The following is a 20,202-nucleotide window of genomic DNA, read 5'->3' as shown; positions in this document are numbered from 1 at the left end:
CTGAAAGGACTCGGGGTCCCCCCTCCATAGAATAAATATATCATCTATGTAACGTATGTAACTGGATGAAAAGAACTGTAAGCCCTTATCATGTGGACTGGAGGAGTATAATGCCTCTACATCTATACTCGCCAACCATGTCTCATCATCCAACCGAATATCTTCAATGTGTGTCCAGAGGTCCATTGTATTTCTAATATATGATGGAAATGTTAATACAAACCGTCTCAACACCTTCTCAAGATAAACTCCGATGTTCTGGCATAAAGAGTCGATGTCTGAGACAATTGGTCTCCCTGTTAGGGGGTTTGTTCCTTTATGGATCTTAGGAAGGGCATTAAAAGGTGGTGAATTTTGGCAACAGGAAATTTGATTCTGACTCACTGATCATTTTGTCCTTAAGTGCTGTCGACAATATATTATTCAGTTCTTTCCTAAATTCAGTTGTTGGGTTCTTTTCTAGAATCCTATATCCTGTCCTATCACTTAGGAGATCAAGACACAAGAATCCCGACATTGCCCCCGTGTCGGAGGGCTTTATTGTAACACTCGAGTCGCTTAGGGCCGTCATCTCTGCCTTAGTGAGAGTGAGCTGAGTTACTGGGATTGTGATCTGTTTTAGATCCTTCTACCGGATCCACAAACGCCTCAATGCAGACATCATTCTTAGGAGGCATCTAGGTGCTGGGGACCCTTAGTTCAGTAAAGGACCCTTTACTTCCAAGGTTTGGATTGTCCTCCAAGCTGCGCAGTAGTCTGACTCTTGGAAGCGTGTCTGGTGGGTGCCTAATTCACTACTTAATGGGGCAGATTTACTTACCCGGCCCATTCGCGATCCAGCGTCGCGTTCTCTGCGGTGGATTCGGGTCCGACCGGGATTCATTAAGGTAGTTCCTCCGATGTCCACCAGGTGGCGCTGCTGCGCTGAAGAGCATCGGAACGCACTGGAATACACCGAGCCGGGCTGAGTGAAGGTAAGTGCAAGCTCCGCAACACATTTTTGTTTTTTTAAACGCGGCGGTTTTTCCGAATCCGTCGGGTTTTCGTTCGGTCACGCCCCCCGATTTCCGTCGCGTGCATGCTGGCGCCGATGCGCCACAATCTGATTGCGTGCGCCAAAATCCCGGGGCAATACAGGGAAAATTGGCGCAAATCGGAAAAATTCGGGTAACACGTTGGGAAAACGCTAATCGGGCCCTCGGACCCCCAATGTCTTCTGGCAAACAGATGCAAATCCTTTGTCCGATTAAAGGCATCAAAGTCTGTAATGGGTGCAAAATTACGACCCCTCTCTAAAAGCCCTATCTCCTGCTTGGACAATAATCTCAAGGATAAATGTATTATTTGGGATTTTGTGGTAGATTTCTGTTTCGTAGTGGGTAAGATGTCTCAGGTGGGTCCTTGTGTGTACGTCTACCTCTACCCCTTCCCGTGTTCTGGGATTTTGACCCCTACTTCTACCACCTGATCACTTATTTTCTGACTCTGATGTATCTGTGTCAGTAGATGAAACATCTCAAACTCCTTATGAGTAGCTGTTGGTGTGAGGACCGTACATGCCCCATTGTCTCTGAAATCTTGTAGCTCTCGTGTAAACTGATGATGTTTTCTCTCTTTTAAGTGAAACTGAGTCGCCTGCAGTTGTGTCTCTTTCTTAGTGAAATCTGGTTGTTGAGAATTTTTTTTTTTTAATGTGAACATTTTAGGGCTAAAACGGAATAATCTTATACAAAAATTGAAATTTTAAAATTTTCAATCCATTTTTGTTTATTTCCTGAGAAAGAATTAAAGGGTAAACAGATGTCCCAAATGCTGATCTGAATACTTTGAGATGTGTGGTTCATATAATGTAAGTTGTGGGCTGTATAGTACATGATCCTTTATAGGGAACTTCCAAACTGAATTGGTTGCCACAAATTTAGCACTTAGCATCTCTTGAAAATCTGGAGAAGTTGCTACTAAAACTTGAAACCTTGATCCGTAAAAATAAATGGACACGTAAAACAAATTATGGAGATAAAAAGACCAATGGCAAAAGGTTTCTACAAAAAAAAAATTGTGGTCTGACTTTGTGTCTAGTTTGCAGCTTTGAAAATTGTAATTTTTTTCACATTTTTTCCTACGAGAGAAAAGGCTCAAAATCACAGGGTACTGGTCACAAAAAGTGCTGAGCCTTAACCTACAAACAGGCTGCGTCCTGGGGGGTTAAACTCAGGACCTTCTTTTTGGGGTGTTTGCCCTATGAGAGTTGTGGAGCTCCTGCAGCCGTCATCTTGATGTCTCGGATCATCAGTGATTTCCCTTTCTTTAGGCCGTACAACCAGACAGCAGGAAACATCTGGGTCTGGAAATGGACCCGGAACGTATGGATGAAGATCTCTGTCTCTTCTGTGACTGAATAGAAGGAGAGGAGTTTTTCGGTGCAGTCAAGGAGGACGCCCACAATGCGGGGACGTGGCAGCAGGATCTGAATCTCCTTGTTCCTGTGCCAGGTGCTCAATCCCTCCTTGTTCCACTTTACGCACCAGGACAGCTCGTTGTCTCCAAGCTGTTGGCTTTTGTTGATTTCGGAGGCTGCTACCCCGACGCCCCATCCGTCGCTGTCCGCGGTGCTCACCTCCCAGTAGTTGCACCCGCTGGAGAAGCCTTTGGAGCACAGAGCCTGGCAGCTGGTAAACCTTCGCTCATTTTTTGGGTAGGAATAATTTCTGTCTGCTACAGTCACCGTTCTCAAGTCTGGAGAAATGGACAGACGGCAGCTGACTGTATCCGGGTCAAAGAAGACATCTGTTGCCCCTAAAATAAGGAAAGGAGTGATCAGTGCTGGTTCTTGTTGTCCATGTAGGGGTTACCCAGGCAGAAGCTATACTCACACTGCAGGAGGCGGCTCGGGGCTTTCACTTGAAGGCTCAAGGCTCGGAGCTCTTCTTCCGGAGGCTGTGGGGTTGTGGGAGATAAAACCAAGGAGTCCTCCAGCACTGGAATAAGATGGACAGAATGATCAGACCTAACAATTCTTTACGATTAGATGTGATGCCCATGAACAAGCAGCCTCCTCCACCACCGCATCGAGGTGCCTGCTGGAGGGATTCATCCACCACCGCACCGAGGCATCTGCTGGAGGGATTCATCCACCACCGCACTGAGGCATCTGCTGGAGGGACTCATCCACCACCGCATCGAGGCATCTGCTGGAGGGACTCAAGTAACAATAAGATTTTGGCTTTGTGACAGAACCTCTCTGACCTATAGGGGTATAAAACAAAAGTTCAGCTCCCTGATCACCAATGCCTCATATTACCTGCGGACTGGATTCAGAGAGGTCTATACGATGCGGGGAAAGTCCAGCAGAGACGATCGGTAAAAAGCAAAACTTATATCATGAAGGTTAAAAATATATTCATGTGGCCATGAGGAAAAGACGTGGAAACCGACACGTTTCAGATCCAATTGATTCTTAGTCGTAGTCCGAATAACCCAACAAAGCCATAAAACCCTCCCCGGAAACAACTTCATCTAACAACAATGAATACAAGGTAAGTGAAGGACAGAGACTTCACAAGGGAGAAAGAATGGAGAAATATGAGCAAATCTACATCAGGACATTGCCGGCCCTACAGAAGGCTTCACCGCAACGTATGTGATCAGTCCCCACCTCTGTTAGGGTTAGTGACCCGTCCAATAGGAATCACAGACACAGAATTCGTATAGCCTTAGTCTATCCCCCTGAAGTGTCTGGAGGTCCCCAATAAATTACCAGAAACAGTGGATGAGGATGTGGCCCCAGTAATTTGTGCTGCCCACATATTGTACATTCAGGCAATATCAATTCTATGTCTATTGTGGCAGGGTAGCAACGGAAAGCGGTGTAGAAGACAGACCTGGGAAAGTTGGGTCTGTCTGAGTTTAAATAGCAGCGGCTGGAGGTCCTGCATGAGGACCTGGGGCAGAAGTCCGACAATGGCTCCACCTGGGGAAGAGACCTGTGGGGCCGATGCAGTTGTGATCTGTGAGTTTTGTGGTGCCAGGCAGCAGGCCTGCACCTGGGGAGGTAGGTACCTCTGTGTACAGTTGATTGATTTTTGTTTACTTTTGTTTTACTGATGAATAAAACTGCCTGCGGTCACTTGCACCAAAACCGTAGAGTGTGGACTGTGACTTGTGTGCGGGTTAATTGTGCCCATCCACCCCAGGAGACCACGATCCTGAGTTGAATCCCTCAGACTAGTGGATGGGTCCAATCCTAAGAGAGGTGGGGACTGGACACATAGGTTGCGGTGAAGCCTTCTGTAGGCCGGAGATGTCCTGATATTTCTCCCTTCTTTCTTCTGTCCTTCACTTACCACATAATATTCATTGTTGTTAGATGAAGTTATTTCCGGGGAGGGTTTTATGGCTTTGTTGGGTTATTCAGGCTACGACTAAGAATCAGTTGGATTGGAAACGCGTTGGTTTCCACGTCTTTTCCTCATGGCCACGTGAATATATTTTTCATGATATAAGTTGTGCTTTTTACCTATAGGACTTGACCTTCTGCTGGACTTTCCCTGCATCGTATTGACCTCTCTGAGCTGTGCTCCTGGTGGTGGGTCGTCTATCGCAGGAGGACAAACTCTTCTTGGAGGATCTGCTTTGAGCTCTTGCTCACCTTGTTTTGGTGGACATGGGACCTCCTCCAGCAGAGCATGAGACAGGAGACTCTTCTTCATACGTGTCACTGCATCGGTGGTGTCCACAATCAGGTTCTCATCAAATCTATATGGGCTCTGAGACACAGGTGACGATGTGAAGGTCTCCTCCGTGCCACCATCCTGGGGGCAGAGAAAAGGATCAGCTACTTCTCAATACTACAACAAATGTGATCGCTCAGAGGCTGCTATGAAGGAGAACTCTACATGGGGCAGCTAGAGCCCCTGAGGAAGGAAGGGAAAACCTGGATATTTAGCATCTCATTTGACCCAGTCCATAAGGTGGCGCTGTCATGTAAATCTATCTTTCCCACATCCGAGGACATCTTATTGATGGTCTCCGCACCCTCAGCATTGATATCCAGTCATTCTCCAGCTGCTCTTCCAGTTGTGACTTTCGCGTCTTTATATCATCGAGCTCCGTCATTAACTTCTGCACCAGCTGTGACGCCTCTCTCTGCGCACTGTCCTGCTCCCGCTTCATCCTCCAAAATGCAGCGCGCTCCTGCTTCTCCAGATAGTCCCGCATCTCCCTGAAGTCCTGGGTCAGATTGTCCTTAATATCACAGATCAGAATCTAGAAAGACAGGTGAAAGATGGTTACACGAAATACTGACAATGAGTCTAAACCCGGTATAATTTGTCCTGTACTGATCCTGAGTTACATCCTGTATTATACCCCAGAGCTGCACTCACTATTCTGCTGCTGGTGCAGTCACTGTACATACATGACATTACTTATCCTGTACTGATCCTGAGTCACATCCTGTAAATCTTTTATTTTATATATAAAAATGAAAAACATTACAACAATAAACATAAATCAAGCCATAACTTCTGGCAAAACAAAACAATAATAATAATAACAAAACAATAATACAAACTAAAAGAGTCTTACGAAAATCTCCTGGCCCAGCCACACACACACCACACAATCAGCATTATAAAACAAAACCTTCACCCAATCCCACCACCTAATTTTTTTTTTTTTTTTTTATATACACACATATATATATATATATATATACATATATATATATACACATACACACACACATATATACATATATATATACATACACATACACATACACAAATTTTTATAATAATTTTTTATTTTTATTTTTTTTTCCCTCTTTTCCCCATAAATAACTAAAGAATACACAGCAAAAAAAAAGACAAACAGGAAATAAAAACATTAAATATAACTAACTAAATCCCACGCCCATCACCCTCCCACCCAGACACTGGTCTAACGTCCAAAGTTCGCGCTATATAGTCCAGACCAGTGCCCAGGATCGTACAGTCCAAGTCCCGTCCACCCCCCTCCCAACCTAACACCCTAACACCAACACCCCAAAACCAACCAAGCTATATACACATTAACTATAACTACATAAATACACACTGTACACAAAATACAAACACATTAAACATATCAACATATAACAAACCAACCACATAAAGCCCAGGTTCGGCGCCTGCAAGCCGCTACATCACTATAACCTCAGATACAAAACAAAAATCTACAGTGCAGCATCAGCCCCAACACCAGGAGAGGAGATGACAGACTAAGGGACACTAAAGGAGAACCCCCTCCAAAGGAGAGAGGCCCTCCCCGTGCCCAGCCTCTCATACTCCAGAGAGCGCACCTTCACCAGGTCACCCAGAATGTTCCTAACCACCTCATCCACCGGGAGGATTTTACGCTGCGTCGATACTAAACACCGTGCGTTCCACGTGTGGTACCTGACCACTAGACTGACTAGGAATAACGTGCAGCGGTCCCGGCCACCCAGGCCTCTGAATGCTCCATAGGCCCACTCCGCATAGGAGAGACCGGCCAACCCGGGCCAATGGATGGAAGCGCCCACCCGGTTGTACACCTCTGTGTTATAGGGGCACTGAAGCAGGAAGTGGTCCATGCTCTCCAGCAGACCACCGCACTCCTCCCGGGGACAACCCCTTTCCTCAGAGCTCCTACACTTCAGATTGTCCCTCACACACAGCTTTCCATGGAAGCAGCGCCAAGTCAAGTCCCAAAACTTCAAGGGGATCCTGATGGAATTCAAAAGACCTAAACCCACCCCCAGATCCCGACTTGGGCAATCCCTGAGGGCCAGAGGCTTCTGGAAATGGGTCAACAGAACCCTTTTGTCAAGGATTTTCCTCGACAAGGTCCTGATCTCCCACATTCCCAGACCCCACCGGCGAATCACCTTCAGAACCGGGGTAGCGTAAGCCGGAAGATGCCCATGCGGTGTACGGAGATCCTTCACTCGCCCTCCTGTCTCCCATTCCTGGAAGAAAGGCCTAAACCATCCCCTACAGGAGTATACCCACGGAGGAGCCCTCTCTTTCCAGAGGTTTGCTACATTGATCTTAAGAAAGGTATTCACTAGGAACACCACAGGGTTGACCATACACAACCCTCCTTGTCTCCTCGTGCGGTAAGTAACCTCCCTCTTGATTAGGTTCAGCCTATTCCCCCATAACAGCTGGAAGAACAGACTGTAGACCCGAGTCCAGAGGGGTTCTGGCAACATGCACACACTGCCCAGATATATCAGCAATGGGAGCAGGTAAGTTTTAATCAAGTTCACCCTTTCCCTGAGGGTCAAAGACCAACCCTTCCACTGGTCCACCTTCTGGGCGGCGATCTTAAGCCTGCCATCCCAGTTTTGCATGGGGTAATCCCCCTGGCCAAATTCGATGCCGAGAACTTTGGCAGAGTCTTGGGGCCCTGGAAGAGTGTCCGGGAGATCAAACCCTGGATCCCCCTCCCCCAGCCAGAGACTCTCACACTTATCCCGGTTGATCTTGGACCCAGAAGCCTCTGAGTAGCGGTCAACCTCTGACATCACCCATTGCGCCTCCCCTCTCGAGGACACAAAAACAGTGACGTCATCGGCGTACGCTACCACCCTTAGAGTGGCTTCCGGTGCCGCCTGGTCCATCCCGACTCCCACCAACGGCCCACGATCAACCCTCCTAAGGAATGGGTCAATCGCGAACACGTATAAAAGTGGGCTCAGAGGACAACCCTGGCGAACACCAGACCCGACCTCAAAAGAGCGGCCAATCCAACCGTTCACAAGCGGGAAACTCTCTGCCCCTGCGTACAAAACCTTTAGCCAATTGACAAACTCCCCCGGCAGGCCATACCTCAGAAGGACAGACCAGAGGTACTCGTGGTCAACCCGATCAAAAGCTTTTGCCTGATCCAAGGACAGCAAGTACCCCTTCCAGTTACCAGCCCTGCCCTGCTCCACTGCCTCCCGGACACAAAGCACAGCACTAAATGTACTGCGGCCTGGAACAGAGCAGTGCTGGGTCCCCGAAAGGAGCCGGGGCGCAAACTGCACCAGCCGATTAAACAGCACCTTTGCCAAAACCTTTCTGTCCGTATTGAGAAGCGCTATGGGACGCCAGTTCTCAATACGAGATCGGTCCTTACCCTTTGACAGAATGATCAGGGCAGACCTCCTCATTGACTTCGGCAGAGCGCCCGAGGAAAGACACTCATTATATACCTCAGTCAAGAGGGGAACCAAGGCGTCCTTAAAGGTCTTATAAAACTCAGATGTTAAGCCATCCGGACCTGGCGATTTCTTGAGGGCGAGCCCTTCAATCGCCCGGCTGACTTCCTCTTCACTGATCATCTCTGTCAAAACATCAAGAGAGGGGTCTACTCCTGGCTCAGGGACAGTTTCAGCCAGGAAATCCGACATCACATCCCGATCTAGATCATTCCTGCCCAAGAGGTGCGAGTAGAAGGATCTGACGACCTCCAGAATCCCTGATCTGGACCTTTTCAGGGATCCCGTACTGTCAACCAGTCCTGTGACAACTTTACCATTCACTGACATCTTGCAGTTTCTGTAAGGGTCGGGCGAGCGGTATTTCCCGTAATCCCTCTCAAAAACCAAAGATGCGTGTCTATCGTACTGACACCTCTTCAGCAAGGATTTCACTCTGGAGATGTCCTCACGACTACCTCCAGTCGAGACGAGATGCTCGAGTTTCCTCCTCAGGCCCTGATACAGGCGGTACCTGTTCAGGCTCCTGAGGCTCGAGAGCTGGCGGAAGAATCTCGCCACCCTTTTCTTGAGCATCTCCCACCACTCTGACTTACTGCTACAAAGGCCCAGCAATGGTACCTGGCTCTGAAGAAAGTCCTCAAAGGATTGTCTGATCTCTGCTTCCTCCAGGAGAGACGAATTGAGCTTCCAGTAGCCTCTTCCCATCCGGGGGGTCTCTGTAACATTCAGAGAAAACAAAATTAGACAGTGGTCGGAGAACTCCACCTCAACAACGGACACTGCTGAAGAAATGGCTTCCTCCTTTAAATAAAACCTGTCTATTCTAGACCTACAGCTACCCCTATAATAGGTGAACCCCGCGTGGCCTGGGGTGTGCCGGATGTGGACATCCACCAGGCGAGCCTCACTGGCTATGCTATTAAGAGCGACGCTTTTATCATAAGTCAGCTTGTCTCTGGAACCTCCCCTATCCTGGGACCTTGTGACAGCATTGAAGTCCCCTCCAAAGACCACCTGCCGACTTGTAAAAAGGTAGGGCTTGATCCTCATAAAGAGACACTTCCTGTCCCACTTGGACTGGGGACCATAGATATTAATTAGGCGAAGTTCTTGTCCCCTCATGAGGACATCCAGGATCAGGCACCTCCCCATTTCTAACTCAATAACTCGTCGGCATTCTACCGGTGCGGTAAAGAGGACCGCCACTCCGCTATACGGCTCGGCCGCAAGAGACCAATAGGAAGGCCCGTGTCTCCATTCCCTCTTAGCTTTAAACACGGCCGCCAAATCTGGCAGCCTGGTCTCCTGCAAAAATAAAATGTCGGCTTCAACACGGCCGAGAAAATCAAAGGCCGCAAATCTAGCCGCATCAGACTTAATGCTGGCGACATTAATGGACGCCAGCGTCAACGGAGTGGGTGCCGCCATCATGAGTGATTGAGTTAGACGGCTTTTTTCTTACTGCCTCCCTTCCCTCTACTTTCCTCTGAGGATGATCCCTTTTCCCTTTTCCCTTCAGAATTGGGGCAACTTCTCTTTAATGAGATTGTGGTGTCCATATTATTATTGGCCCCCAAGGACCCACCCGGACCACCCTCTCCTTCGTCCTTGTCTCCTGACTCTGAGTCAGTCTCCCACTCTGAGGACCCAGCATCCCCAGAGGATAGAGACTCGGCGCCCCCTGCAGGCTGCTCCGCCGCCACCTCCAGAACCCCACCCTCAGCCTCTCTTCCCGAGGAGGCGATCTCATCGAGGGTGAGGAACCGGTTGGAAAGCTCAACCAGAGGGGAGGAAGTTTTCCCTTCCTTAGGTACCTTAGATACGCCGCGCTTTTTCTTTTTCTGCTTGCGCTTATTTTCTAGCCAAATCCTGTTATCCTCATCCATACTTTCATAATGGGAGGACGTGGAGGACATGGCACCTTTCTCGCGCTCCATCCTCCTGACCTCCTCATCCAACTCATCATCCCTCAGGGCCTCAGTAGCATGACCAGCCTCTGAGGAAGGACCAAGGGTCACCCCAGCAACCTGAGACTTCCCCAGTTCTCTCCCTTTTTGTCTGGCCTCAAGCCGCCTCAACTGAGAAGGTGACTTATTCTTGCTTTTCTTCACAGGCCCCTCAGCTCCTCCACCTCTGCTGGTACCTTCCCCAGCAGAAGCAACCTCATGGCTCTCCTCCACTGGGGTCACAACCGCATTGGCAAAGGAGCGAGGACAACGGCTGAAAGGGTGACCGAGCTCACCACACAGGTTACACCTAATGTCCTTACAGGATGCAGCGAGATGACCTAGCCCACCACACAAAGCGCACTTCTGCACTTGGCAGCTGGCGCTAAAGTGTGTGGGGTCACCGCACCTGTGACAGACCTTCGGCTGCCCCTGGTAGAAAATCAGGATTCTGTCTCGCCCAAGAAAGGCTGAAGAGGGAATGTGGGCGACCGTGCCGCCTGAACACTTCAACTTCATCATGAAGGTCCAGGCTCCAGACCAAATGCCAAATTCATCGCGGTTTTTCTGAGGTACCTGTACAACCTCACCATAACGACTTAGCCAAGTCATGATGTCCATGCAAGAAAGTGACTCGTTACGGGTCAGAACGGTCACCTTCTTGACTGTGTTTTGGCGAGACACTGCTTGCACAGCAAAGTCTCGCCATGCGGGCTCGTTCTTTGCCAGCTCATAATTCGACCAGAAGAGCTCTAAGCCCTCCGGCCGGACAAAGCTGACATCGAACTCCGGAGTACCATAAGGATGTATCAGGGCAAAGATGTCACTAGCCCTGAAGTTCATCTTCAGGAGGAGCTCCACCACCCTTGACCTGGGTGGGCATGCGTCACTGCCCCTCCAGCGAAGACGAACCACATTCCTACGGGCAGCTCCGGGCCCAGTTGTGGGTAAAGACCATACAGTCTCTCGCCCCCTTTTCTCTTGGAAGGCTGCCAGGCCATGCCTGTCTGTCCAGAAGGACAGATCAACCTCTCTCCCCTCTACAGTGATTGACTTTTCCCCTCTCCTGAGAGCCTCCAGAAGACGCCTTTGCAAAACGCTGTTCCCAGAGCCAGGAGACAAGGAGTTAACCCCACTTGCCCCAGCGGTGACACTCGCATAGCTCCTTATGGGAGCGGCCACCACTGGGGGTGCAGATGGTCCAGCACTCATACCAGGATCACCCCCCTCAGCACCATTCACCACCCCAACATTCACCACACTATGTACAATACTGCCTCGCTTCCTTGCATCACTCACACCAGCTGGGCCAGGAGGACCTGGGGTTGCCTCGGCGTCACTGGGCACTGGGGGTAGAGCCACCTCCATAGCTGATACAGCCTGAGAAGAGGCAGCTCCAACCCCGATCTTATTTGTGCCCTCTGCCTCATTGGCATTAACCCCTTGTTGTCCAGCAGTTTTTATGATGTTTGAGCATCGCTGCTCGATTGGTGGTAGAGGCCTCTTGTCCTTACAGACTCCAGGCAGTTTTTTTGCCCCTTTTATGTCTTCAGAGTTTGATGCACCAATACAGAACAATACTTTTCCTGCGCCTTTCTCTGCAGGCTGCACGGGATGTTTGGGAGGCGCCGCACTACAAGCCCCAGCAGCCCCATCACGCTGCCGCTGCTCATCAGAGCAAGCAACAGCGCTAAGGGCCACAGGAGCCACTGCCACTGCCCCTGGCACCGGGCCACCCCCCCCTCCCACTGGGGGGCAGCGCACAGTACCAGGACCTGCTGGATCGCCCTCACTGTCCGGCCTTTCGGCCGATGCCTTCCCTGCACCATCCTTGCTACTACAAACAAGGCTGGTGCTCTGCGCCATGATGGAACGTGGCTTTGCACTCTCCCCGCACCCTGGCACCGAGTCCACTGCAGGATTCGTGCTGGGCTGGGTAACGGGGCCTACACGACAGGCTGACACTGCTGCCCGCCCGGAGGAAACAGGGAGGGGACGAAACACCAGATTCACCTCCTGAGACGCCTTGATCTTCTTGGCTCTCTTCTTTCTCTTTAGGTCGTCATCTGGCATATCATCGCCGAAGGAAAAGTTCTGGAGGTGAACTGGGGACTCGAGCTGACGGATCTGAGCCATTAGCGCCCCCCCCCTGGCCGCTGTCATCACTTTCCTCCTCCAGGTTGGCAGAGCCGCAGCCTGATGGTAATGGCGCTTGCTCTGCAGGCAGCCTGTCGTGCGAGGCCTGCTGGTGTTGGCGCAGGCCACCAGACGGACACGGCAGGTCTTCCTCATCCTCCTCATCATCGCCATCATCCGCCTGGATCTCAAGCCCCTTTTGCTTTCTTAACTGCTCCTGGCGCATTTCCTCAAACCGGGCGTCGTTTTCCAACTTTTCGCGGAACGGACCGCTGTGCTCGCGGATTAGATGTCGCTTCTCCTGCAGAGCGGTGACCTCGGCTTTTAGTCTGTCTATGGTGGTAAGAAGATCAGACTTCTTCTTTCTCTGCGTAGCCACCCCCGCTAGGGCCAAGGTCTCCCTTATCTCCTCCTGTAGCCTCCTCAGCGCTTTTCCGGCTTCCTCGTACTCACGGAGGTGCTCAGCAATCCGGGAGCCATAGATGGAAGCAGACTCCCGGGCCTTAAGATCACCCCATGCCTTTTGCACACCTCCGTGAGCACCCAGCTTTTCAGCTGAACCACCCAGCTTTCCCGCACAGTCACTCAGCTTTCCAGGAGGAGCACTCAGGCTGATGTTACTTGCCTTGATCTTCTGTGATCTGGAGACCTTGCAGCTTCCCTGGGTCTTGGGGGTGGCAGCCGAGGTCACATCGCTGCGTCCTTGGCTCCGGGCAGATCTTCTCACCCCCTCCGCTTTGGCCGGTAACTGGCTTCTCCTGCCCCCCGCCGGCCTGGTCCGGGAGGCAGAAGCCTGGGATTTTCCTGGCTCACTCATCCCAGAAACCTACTCCCTCCCTGGGGAGGAGAGAGCAGGCCTGGGTGGATTGGTCTTCCACCAGGTGGTGCAGGAGCTCAGTCACAGACAACCACACCCGTCAGCAGTTCACAGCAGAATGATCCAGCACGAACTATTCTGCTGCTGGTGCAGTCACTGTGTACATACATGACATTACTTATCCTGTACTGATCCTGAGTTACATCCTGTATTATACTCCAGAGCTGCACTCACTATTCTGCTGCTGGTGCAGTCACTGTGTACATACATGACATTACTTATCCTGTACTGATCCTGAGTTACATCCTGTATTATACCCCAGAGCTGCACTCACTATTCTGCTGCTGGTGCAGTCACTGTGTACATACATGACATTACTTATCCTGTACTGATCCTGAGTTACATCCTGTATTATACTCCAGAGCTGCACTCACTATTCTGCTGCTGGTGCAGTCACTGTGTACATACCTGACATTACTTATCCTGTACTGATCCTGAGTTACATCCTGTATTATACCCCAGAGCTGCACTCACTATTCTGCTGCTGGTGCAGTCACTGTGTACATACATGACATTACTTATCCTGTACTGATCCCGAGTTACATCCTGTATTATACCCCAGAGCTGCACTCACTATTCTGCTGCTGGTGCAGTCACTGTGTACATACATGACATTACTTATCCTGTACTGATCCTGAGTTACATCCTGTATTATACTCCAGAGCTGCACTCACTATTCTGCTGCTGGTGCAGTCACTGTGTACATACATGACATTACTTATCCTGTACTGATCCTGAGTTACATCCTGTATTATACTCCAGAGCTGCACTCACTATTCTGCTGCTGGTGCAGTCACTGTGTACATACATGACATTACTTATCCTGTACTGATCCTGAGTTACATCCTGTATTATACCCCAGAGCTGCACTCACTATTCTGCTGCTGGTGCAGTCACTGTGTACATACATGACATTACTTATCCTGTACTGATCCTGAGTTACATCCTGTATTATACTCCAGAGCTGCACTCACTATTCTGCTGCTGGTGCAGTCACTGTGTACATACATGACATTACTTATCCTGTACTGATCCTGAGTTACATCCTGTATTATACCCCAGAGCTGCACTCACTATTCTGCTGCTGGTGCAGTCACTGTGTACATACATGACATTACTTATCCTGTACTGATCCTGAGTTACATCCTGTATTATACTCCAGAGCTGCACTCACTATTCTGCTGCTGGTGCAGTCACTGTGTACATACCTGACATTACTTATCCTGTACTGATCCTGAGTTACATCCTGTATTATACCCCAGAGCTGCACTCACTATTCTGCTGCTGGTGCAGTCACTGTGTACATACATGACATTACTTATCCTGTACTGATCCTGAGTTACATCCTGTATTAAACTCCAGAGCTGCACTCACTTTTCTGCTTTACTTTGCTCTTGTGATGTGCATTCTGGAAGTGACGTTAATACACAGGTCTTGTGCAGTCGTGTATGACCTTTGGCCCTGGTTGTGTCTTACTTGGATCTCCTGATAGGCGTCCTTCTGGCGGTTGACGATGTGCTCCTTACTTGTGATACTCTGCTCCATGTGATGGATTCTCCTCTCTACATTTCCCTGTATAAAACAAATTAGAAATCTGGTGAGTGACTACAAGAGAACAGACAGGAAAGCGGTGAGAGACTACAAGAGAACAGACAGGAAAGTGGTGAGTGACTACAAGAGAACAGACAGGAAAGTGGTGAGTGACTACAAGAAAACAGACTGGAAGGCGATGAGAGACTACAAGAGAACAGACGGGAAAGCAGCGAGAGACTACAAGAGAACAGACGGAAAGCAGCGAGAGACTACAAGAGAACAGACGGGAAAGCAGCGAGAGACTACAAGAGAACAGACAGGAAAGTGGTGAGTGACTACAAGAGAACAGACAGGAAAGTGGTGAGTGACTACAAGAAAACAGACTGGAAGGCGATGAGAGACTACAAGAGAACAGACGGGAAAGTGGTGAGAGACTACAAGAGAACAGACGGGAAAGTGGTGAGAGACTACAAGAAAACAGACTGGAAGGCGATGAGAGACTACAAGAGAACAGACGGGAAAGCAGCGAGAGACTACAAGAGAACAGACAGGAAAGTGGTGAGTGACTACAAGAAAACAGACTGGAAGGCGATGAGAGACTACAAGAGAACAGACGGGAAAGCAGCGAGAGACTACAAGAGAACAGACGGGAAAGCGGCGAGAGACTACAAGAGAACAGACGGGAAAGCGGCAAGAGACCACAAGCGAAAAGACGGGAAAGCGGCGAGAGACCACAAGCGAACAGACGGGAAAGCGGCGAGAGACTACAAGAGAACAGACGGGAAAGCAGCGAGAGACTACAAGAGAACAGACAGGAAAGTGGTGAGTGACTACAAGAGAACAGACAGGAAAGTGGTGAGTGACTACAAGAAAACAGACTGGAAGGCGATGAGAGACTACAAGAGAACAGACGGGAAAGCAGCGAGAGACTACAAGAGAACAGACGGAAAGCAGCGAGAGACTACAAGAGAACAGACGGGAAAGCAGCGAGAGACTACAAGAGAACAGACGGGAAAGCAGCGAGAGACTACAAGAGAACAGACGGGAAAGCGGTGAGAGACTACAAGAGAACAGACAGGAAAGTGGCGAGTGACTACAAGAGAACAGACAGGAAAGTGGTGAGTGACTACAAGAAAACAGACTGGAAGGCGATGAGAGACTACAAGAGAACAGACGGGAAAGCAGCGAGAGACTACAAGAGAACAGACGGGAAAGTGGTGAGAGACTACAAGAGAACAGACGGGAAAGTGGTGAGAGACTACAAGAAAACAGACTGGAAGGCGATGAGAGACTACAAGAGAACAGACGGGAAAGCAGCGAGAGACTACAAGAGAACAGACGGGAAAGTGGTGAGAGACTACAAGAGAACAGACGGGAAAGTGGTGAGAGACTACAAGAAAACAGACTGGAAGGCGATGAGAGACTACAAGAGAACAGACGGGAAAGCAGCGAGAGACTACAAGAGAACAGACAGGAAAGTGGTGAGTGACTACAAGAAAACAGACTGGAAGGCGATGAGAGACTACAAGAGAACAGACGGGAAAGCAGCGAGAGACTACAAGAGAACAGACGGGAAAGCGGCGAGAGACTACAAGAGAACAGACGGGAAAGCGGCAAGAGACCACAAGCGAAAAGACGGGAAAGCGGCGAGAGACCACAAGCGAACAGACGGGAAAGCGGCGAGAGACTACAAGAGAACAGACGGGACGAAAGGACAAAACCTGCCTTAGGCTACATTCACACGGAGGTATGAAAACAGCCATAGATAAGGCTGTATATGCGAGTAGCATACTGCCCCATTCATTTCTATGGGCAATACAGTCATTCATTTACATGGCCGTATCCCACAGCAAAAAGTACTATAAGCGAGCCGTAGGAAAATATACAGCACGCCCCTTTTCTCATGTATTTCCATTCTGTATGCCCCATAGAATTCTATGGGAAGATATAAAATACCAGTGGGAGGGGCATTCTCCCAGCCAGCCAATAGTCAGCCAGACATCTGCCACTTCCCCCACCGGGGGCCTAGCCTTTTCTTAGGGCCTGGAGGCAGCCAGTGCCCAGAATACTGGAGTGGCTGGCGGTTGCGGCCTAGGGCACGCTGGTGTCACGGTGCTTGGTATGGGGACAGGAGGGCTCTCCTACAGCCTGGAAGATCTCCAGCAGGTGGTGTGTGCAAGAAATATGGAGGGGCAACCCCTGCGTGTCTGTAGGATGAGTCCCTGGGTATTGGATGGGGAGCCCGTGGTGGTAACAGCCGTATCCAGGGATCAGACGGAAGCAACGTTGTTCAAATCAACTCATGGTTCTTTATTGAAAAGGTAGCAGTCAACGGGCCAAAATGGTCAAAAGCAGATTCTGGTACTGGAGTGGTCGTGGAGAGGGGTGCTCGGGAATATTGCACCAGCCTGGTAGTAGATGTAGGCTGGGATGGAGCTGTGTCCAAACTTTGTAAGCTGCAGCTCTGTATTAGAGTCTCCTGAGTTCCTGGGATTGGGTTCTGTGTACTGAAGGTGGACTGTATGCTGCCTCTCTCTTTACTCTGTCCATATGTTCTGGACTGCTGACAGACTGAAGGACAGACTCCTGAGAAGGAGCATGAGGTCTGGACAGACCAACTAAGACTGTACTAAGACCATTTGCCCCCCTGCACAGGGGTTTTACACTCCCTCTGGTCAGGTGGTAGCACCTCTCCAATCACACTCCAATCAGTTTACAATGCAGCCACATAATTAGATAACATTTTACACCTTTAACTATTGACTGTCCAGACAGAGGCTACAGCTGCTATTACATAAGAGGGTTCATGACTCCCTAGACAGCTCCTAACCTGGAGAGGGCGCTATTCGCAACTACCAGCCTGACTATACGTTGTCAGGGGCGTTGCACATCATTTGCCGGCCCACTGTATTTTATACAGATATGGTGACATATATGTGCTGGAATCAGTCATCAGCCACATCTTATATACAGAGTCCGGGGTCATGCGACTGTGGAGAAGCCTGGAGCTCGGAATATATCTGGTGTTTGCCGAATAACTGACGGGAGGAGGACACAGGATGGATTAGTAACAAGAGCGGTGACATTTAAGAGCAAGTTTCAAGGTTTGGGGGTTAGGTATAAGGGTGGTGGCACACGTGGCGATTTGAACCCATTTTTAGGCCGTTTTTAAGTAGTCAGTTAAAAAACACTTTTTCAAAATGCATCCGTTTTTCTGTTTTTGTCCGTTTTTCCTAATTTTCATAATTGGTGGAAAACGGACAAAAACTGAAAAACCAGATGCGTTTTTTTAACGGACTGCTTAAAAACGCCCCAAAAATGGGTTCAAAATGTCACATGTGTCACCGACCTTTGTCTGAGAGTCCTGGGGAAGGGCATTCTAGAGAATTGGTGCAGCTCTGGAGAAGTTCTGGAGACGTGCATGAGAGATTCAAATTAATGTAGAGATTAATCCAATATCACTGGCAGATGGAAAAGCACAGGTTGGGTACAATAACCACCCCCTCTCTTACCCTTCTCTCCTCCTACTATCCCCTTCCCCCATCTTATCCTTTTTTCCTCTTACTCTCCCCTTCACCTCTCCCCTCTTACCCTGCCCTCCCCCCTCTTATCCTTCCTTCCTCTTTCTATCCCCTTCACCCCTCCCCTCTTACCCTGCCCTCCCCCTCTTACCCTTTCCCCCTTACTCTCCCCTTCACCCTTTCTCCTCTTACCCTGCCCTTCCCCCTCTTACCCTTCCCTCTTCCTACCCTGCCATTCCCCCTCTTACCCTTCCCTCTTCTTACCCTGCCATTCCCCCTCTTACCCTTCCCTCTTCTTACCCTGCCATTCCCCCTCTTACCCTTCCCTCTTCTTACCCTGCCATTCCCCCTCTTAACCTTCCCTCTTATTACCCTGCCCTTCCCCCTCTTGCACTTCCCTCTTCTTACCCTGCCCTTCCCTCCTCTTACCCTGCCCTTTCCCCTCTTGCCCTTCCCTCCTCTTACCTTCTTGCTCTTGTACAGCTCCAGCAATGGCGCTGGGTCGCAGTCTTTGTGATCCGGGACACAGGTTGCACACAAGGGGGCGCCATGTGATGTACAGAAATACTCCAGGCCTCCTTTATGCTGGATGCAGGGCCAGGGTGTAGTGATGGGGTTGACCAGGAGATGGCGATGACGTCCTGTTGTATCTTGATGCAACATCAGGTGGTCTTTGCAGAGAGGGGCTCCACAGGACAGACAGAACTTCAGGGCCCCAGAGCCATTGCAGGACCCACATCGCTCATGGGCTCTGCTGTCCTGGGCCTGGAGGGCATCCAGCAGGGCGCTCAGGTCTGTGTTCTTGTTGAGCTCCGGCCTCTCCCTGAAGTCCTTCAGGCACACGGGGCACTTGCATTTGGCATTGTCAGCCCAGTACTTCTCTATGCAGCTCTTACAGAAGGTGTGACCACAGGGCAGGGTGCTGGGGTGCACATAGTGCATGTGGCAGATGATGCAGGCCAGGTCCTGGGGCTGCAGCCGCAGAACAAGCAGCTTCTCCTCCTCCATCATCAGGAAAGGAAACCGAAAGCGTCTTCATCTCTGCAACCTCTGCTGACTCCTGGTGGCCAGAGGGAGACTGCAATACACTCATGTGCTACAGCATTATACACACCGGAGCCCTGACCACTGCTGGCTATGATAGAAAGGTGTCAGGACACACAGGACATGGCAGCTCGCTGTGTATGGGGGGTGTAGTCACAGAGGGGTCAGAGCACCCATGCTGACCCCTGACCACTGCTGGCTATGATAGAAAGGTGTCAGGACACGGGACATGGCAGCTCGCTGTGTATGGGGGGTGTAGTCAAAGAGGGGTCAGAGCTCCCATGCTGACCCCTGACAACTGCTGGCTATGATAGAAAGGTGTCAGGAGACACAGGACATGGCAGCTCGCTGTGTATGGGGGGTGTAGTCACAGAGGGGTCAGAGCACCCATGCTGACCCCTGACCACTGCTGGCTATGATAGAAAGGTGTCAGGACACAGGACATGGCAGCTCGCTGTGTATGGGGGGTGTAGTCACAGAGAGGTCAGAGCACCCATGCTGACCCCTGACCACTGCTGGCTATGATAGAAAGGTGTCAGGACACACAGGACATGGCAGCTCGCTGTGTATGGGGGGTGTAGTCACAGAGGGGTCAGAGCGCCCATGCTGACCCCTGACCACTGCTGGCTATGATAGAAAGGTGTCAGGACACACAGGACATGGCAGCTCGCTGTGTATGGGTGTGTAGTCACAGAGAGGTCAGAGCACCCATGCTGACTCCTGACCACTGCTGGCTATGATAGAAAGGTGTCAGGACATGGCAGATCGCTGTGTATGGGGGGTGTAGTCACAGAGGGGTCAGAGCGCCCATGCTGACCCCTGACCACTGCTGGCTATGATAGAAAGGTGTCAGGACACACAGGACATGGCAGCTTGCTGTGTATGGGGGTGTAGTCACAGAGGGGTCACAGCGCC

At 50.2% G+C, this 20,202-nt stretch overlaps 1 protein-coding gene across 1 annotated transcript; it reads right to left on the bottom strand.

Annotated features, from left to right (window-relative positions):
• Positions 1-1,735: 1,735 nt before the first annotated feature.
• LOC140108718 (E3 ubiquitin/ISG15 ligase TRIM25-like) lies at positions 1,736-19,684 on the bottom strand. Its single transcript, XM_072131909.1, has 6 exons — positions 18,709-19,684; positions 14,666-14,761; positions 5,035-5,265; positions 4,649-4,811; positions 2,874-2,978; positions 1,736-2,796 (listed from the first exon to the last, which is right to left on the bottom strand). Exons 1-6 carry the CDS (start codon positions 19,252-19,254, stop codon positions 2,240-2,242), a joined length of 1,698 nt encoding a protein of 565 aa, XP_071988010.1. The 5' UTR covers positions 19,255-19,684; the 3' UTR covers positions 1,736-2,239.
• Between the last annotated feature and the right edge of the window lie 518 nt (positions 19,685-20,202).

Source organism: Engystomops pustulosus, unplaced genomic scaffold (assembly GCF_040894005.1).
Source record: "Engystomops pustulosus unplaced genomic scaffold, aEngPut4.maternal MAT_SCAFFOLD_173, whole genome shotgun sequence".
In the NCBI taxonomy this organism is placed as follows: domain Eukaryota; kingdom Metazoa; phylum Chordata; class Amphibia; order Anura; family Leptodactylidae; genus Engystomops; species Engystomops pustulosus.
Note: the sequence above shows the minus strand (reverse complement) of the source record. Positions and strands in the feature narration are given on the sequence as shown.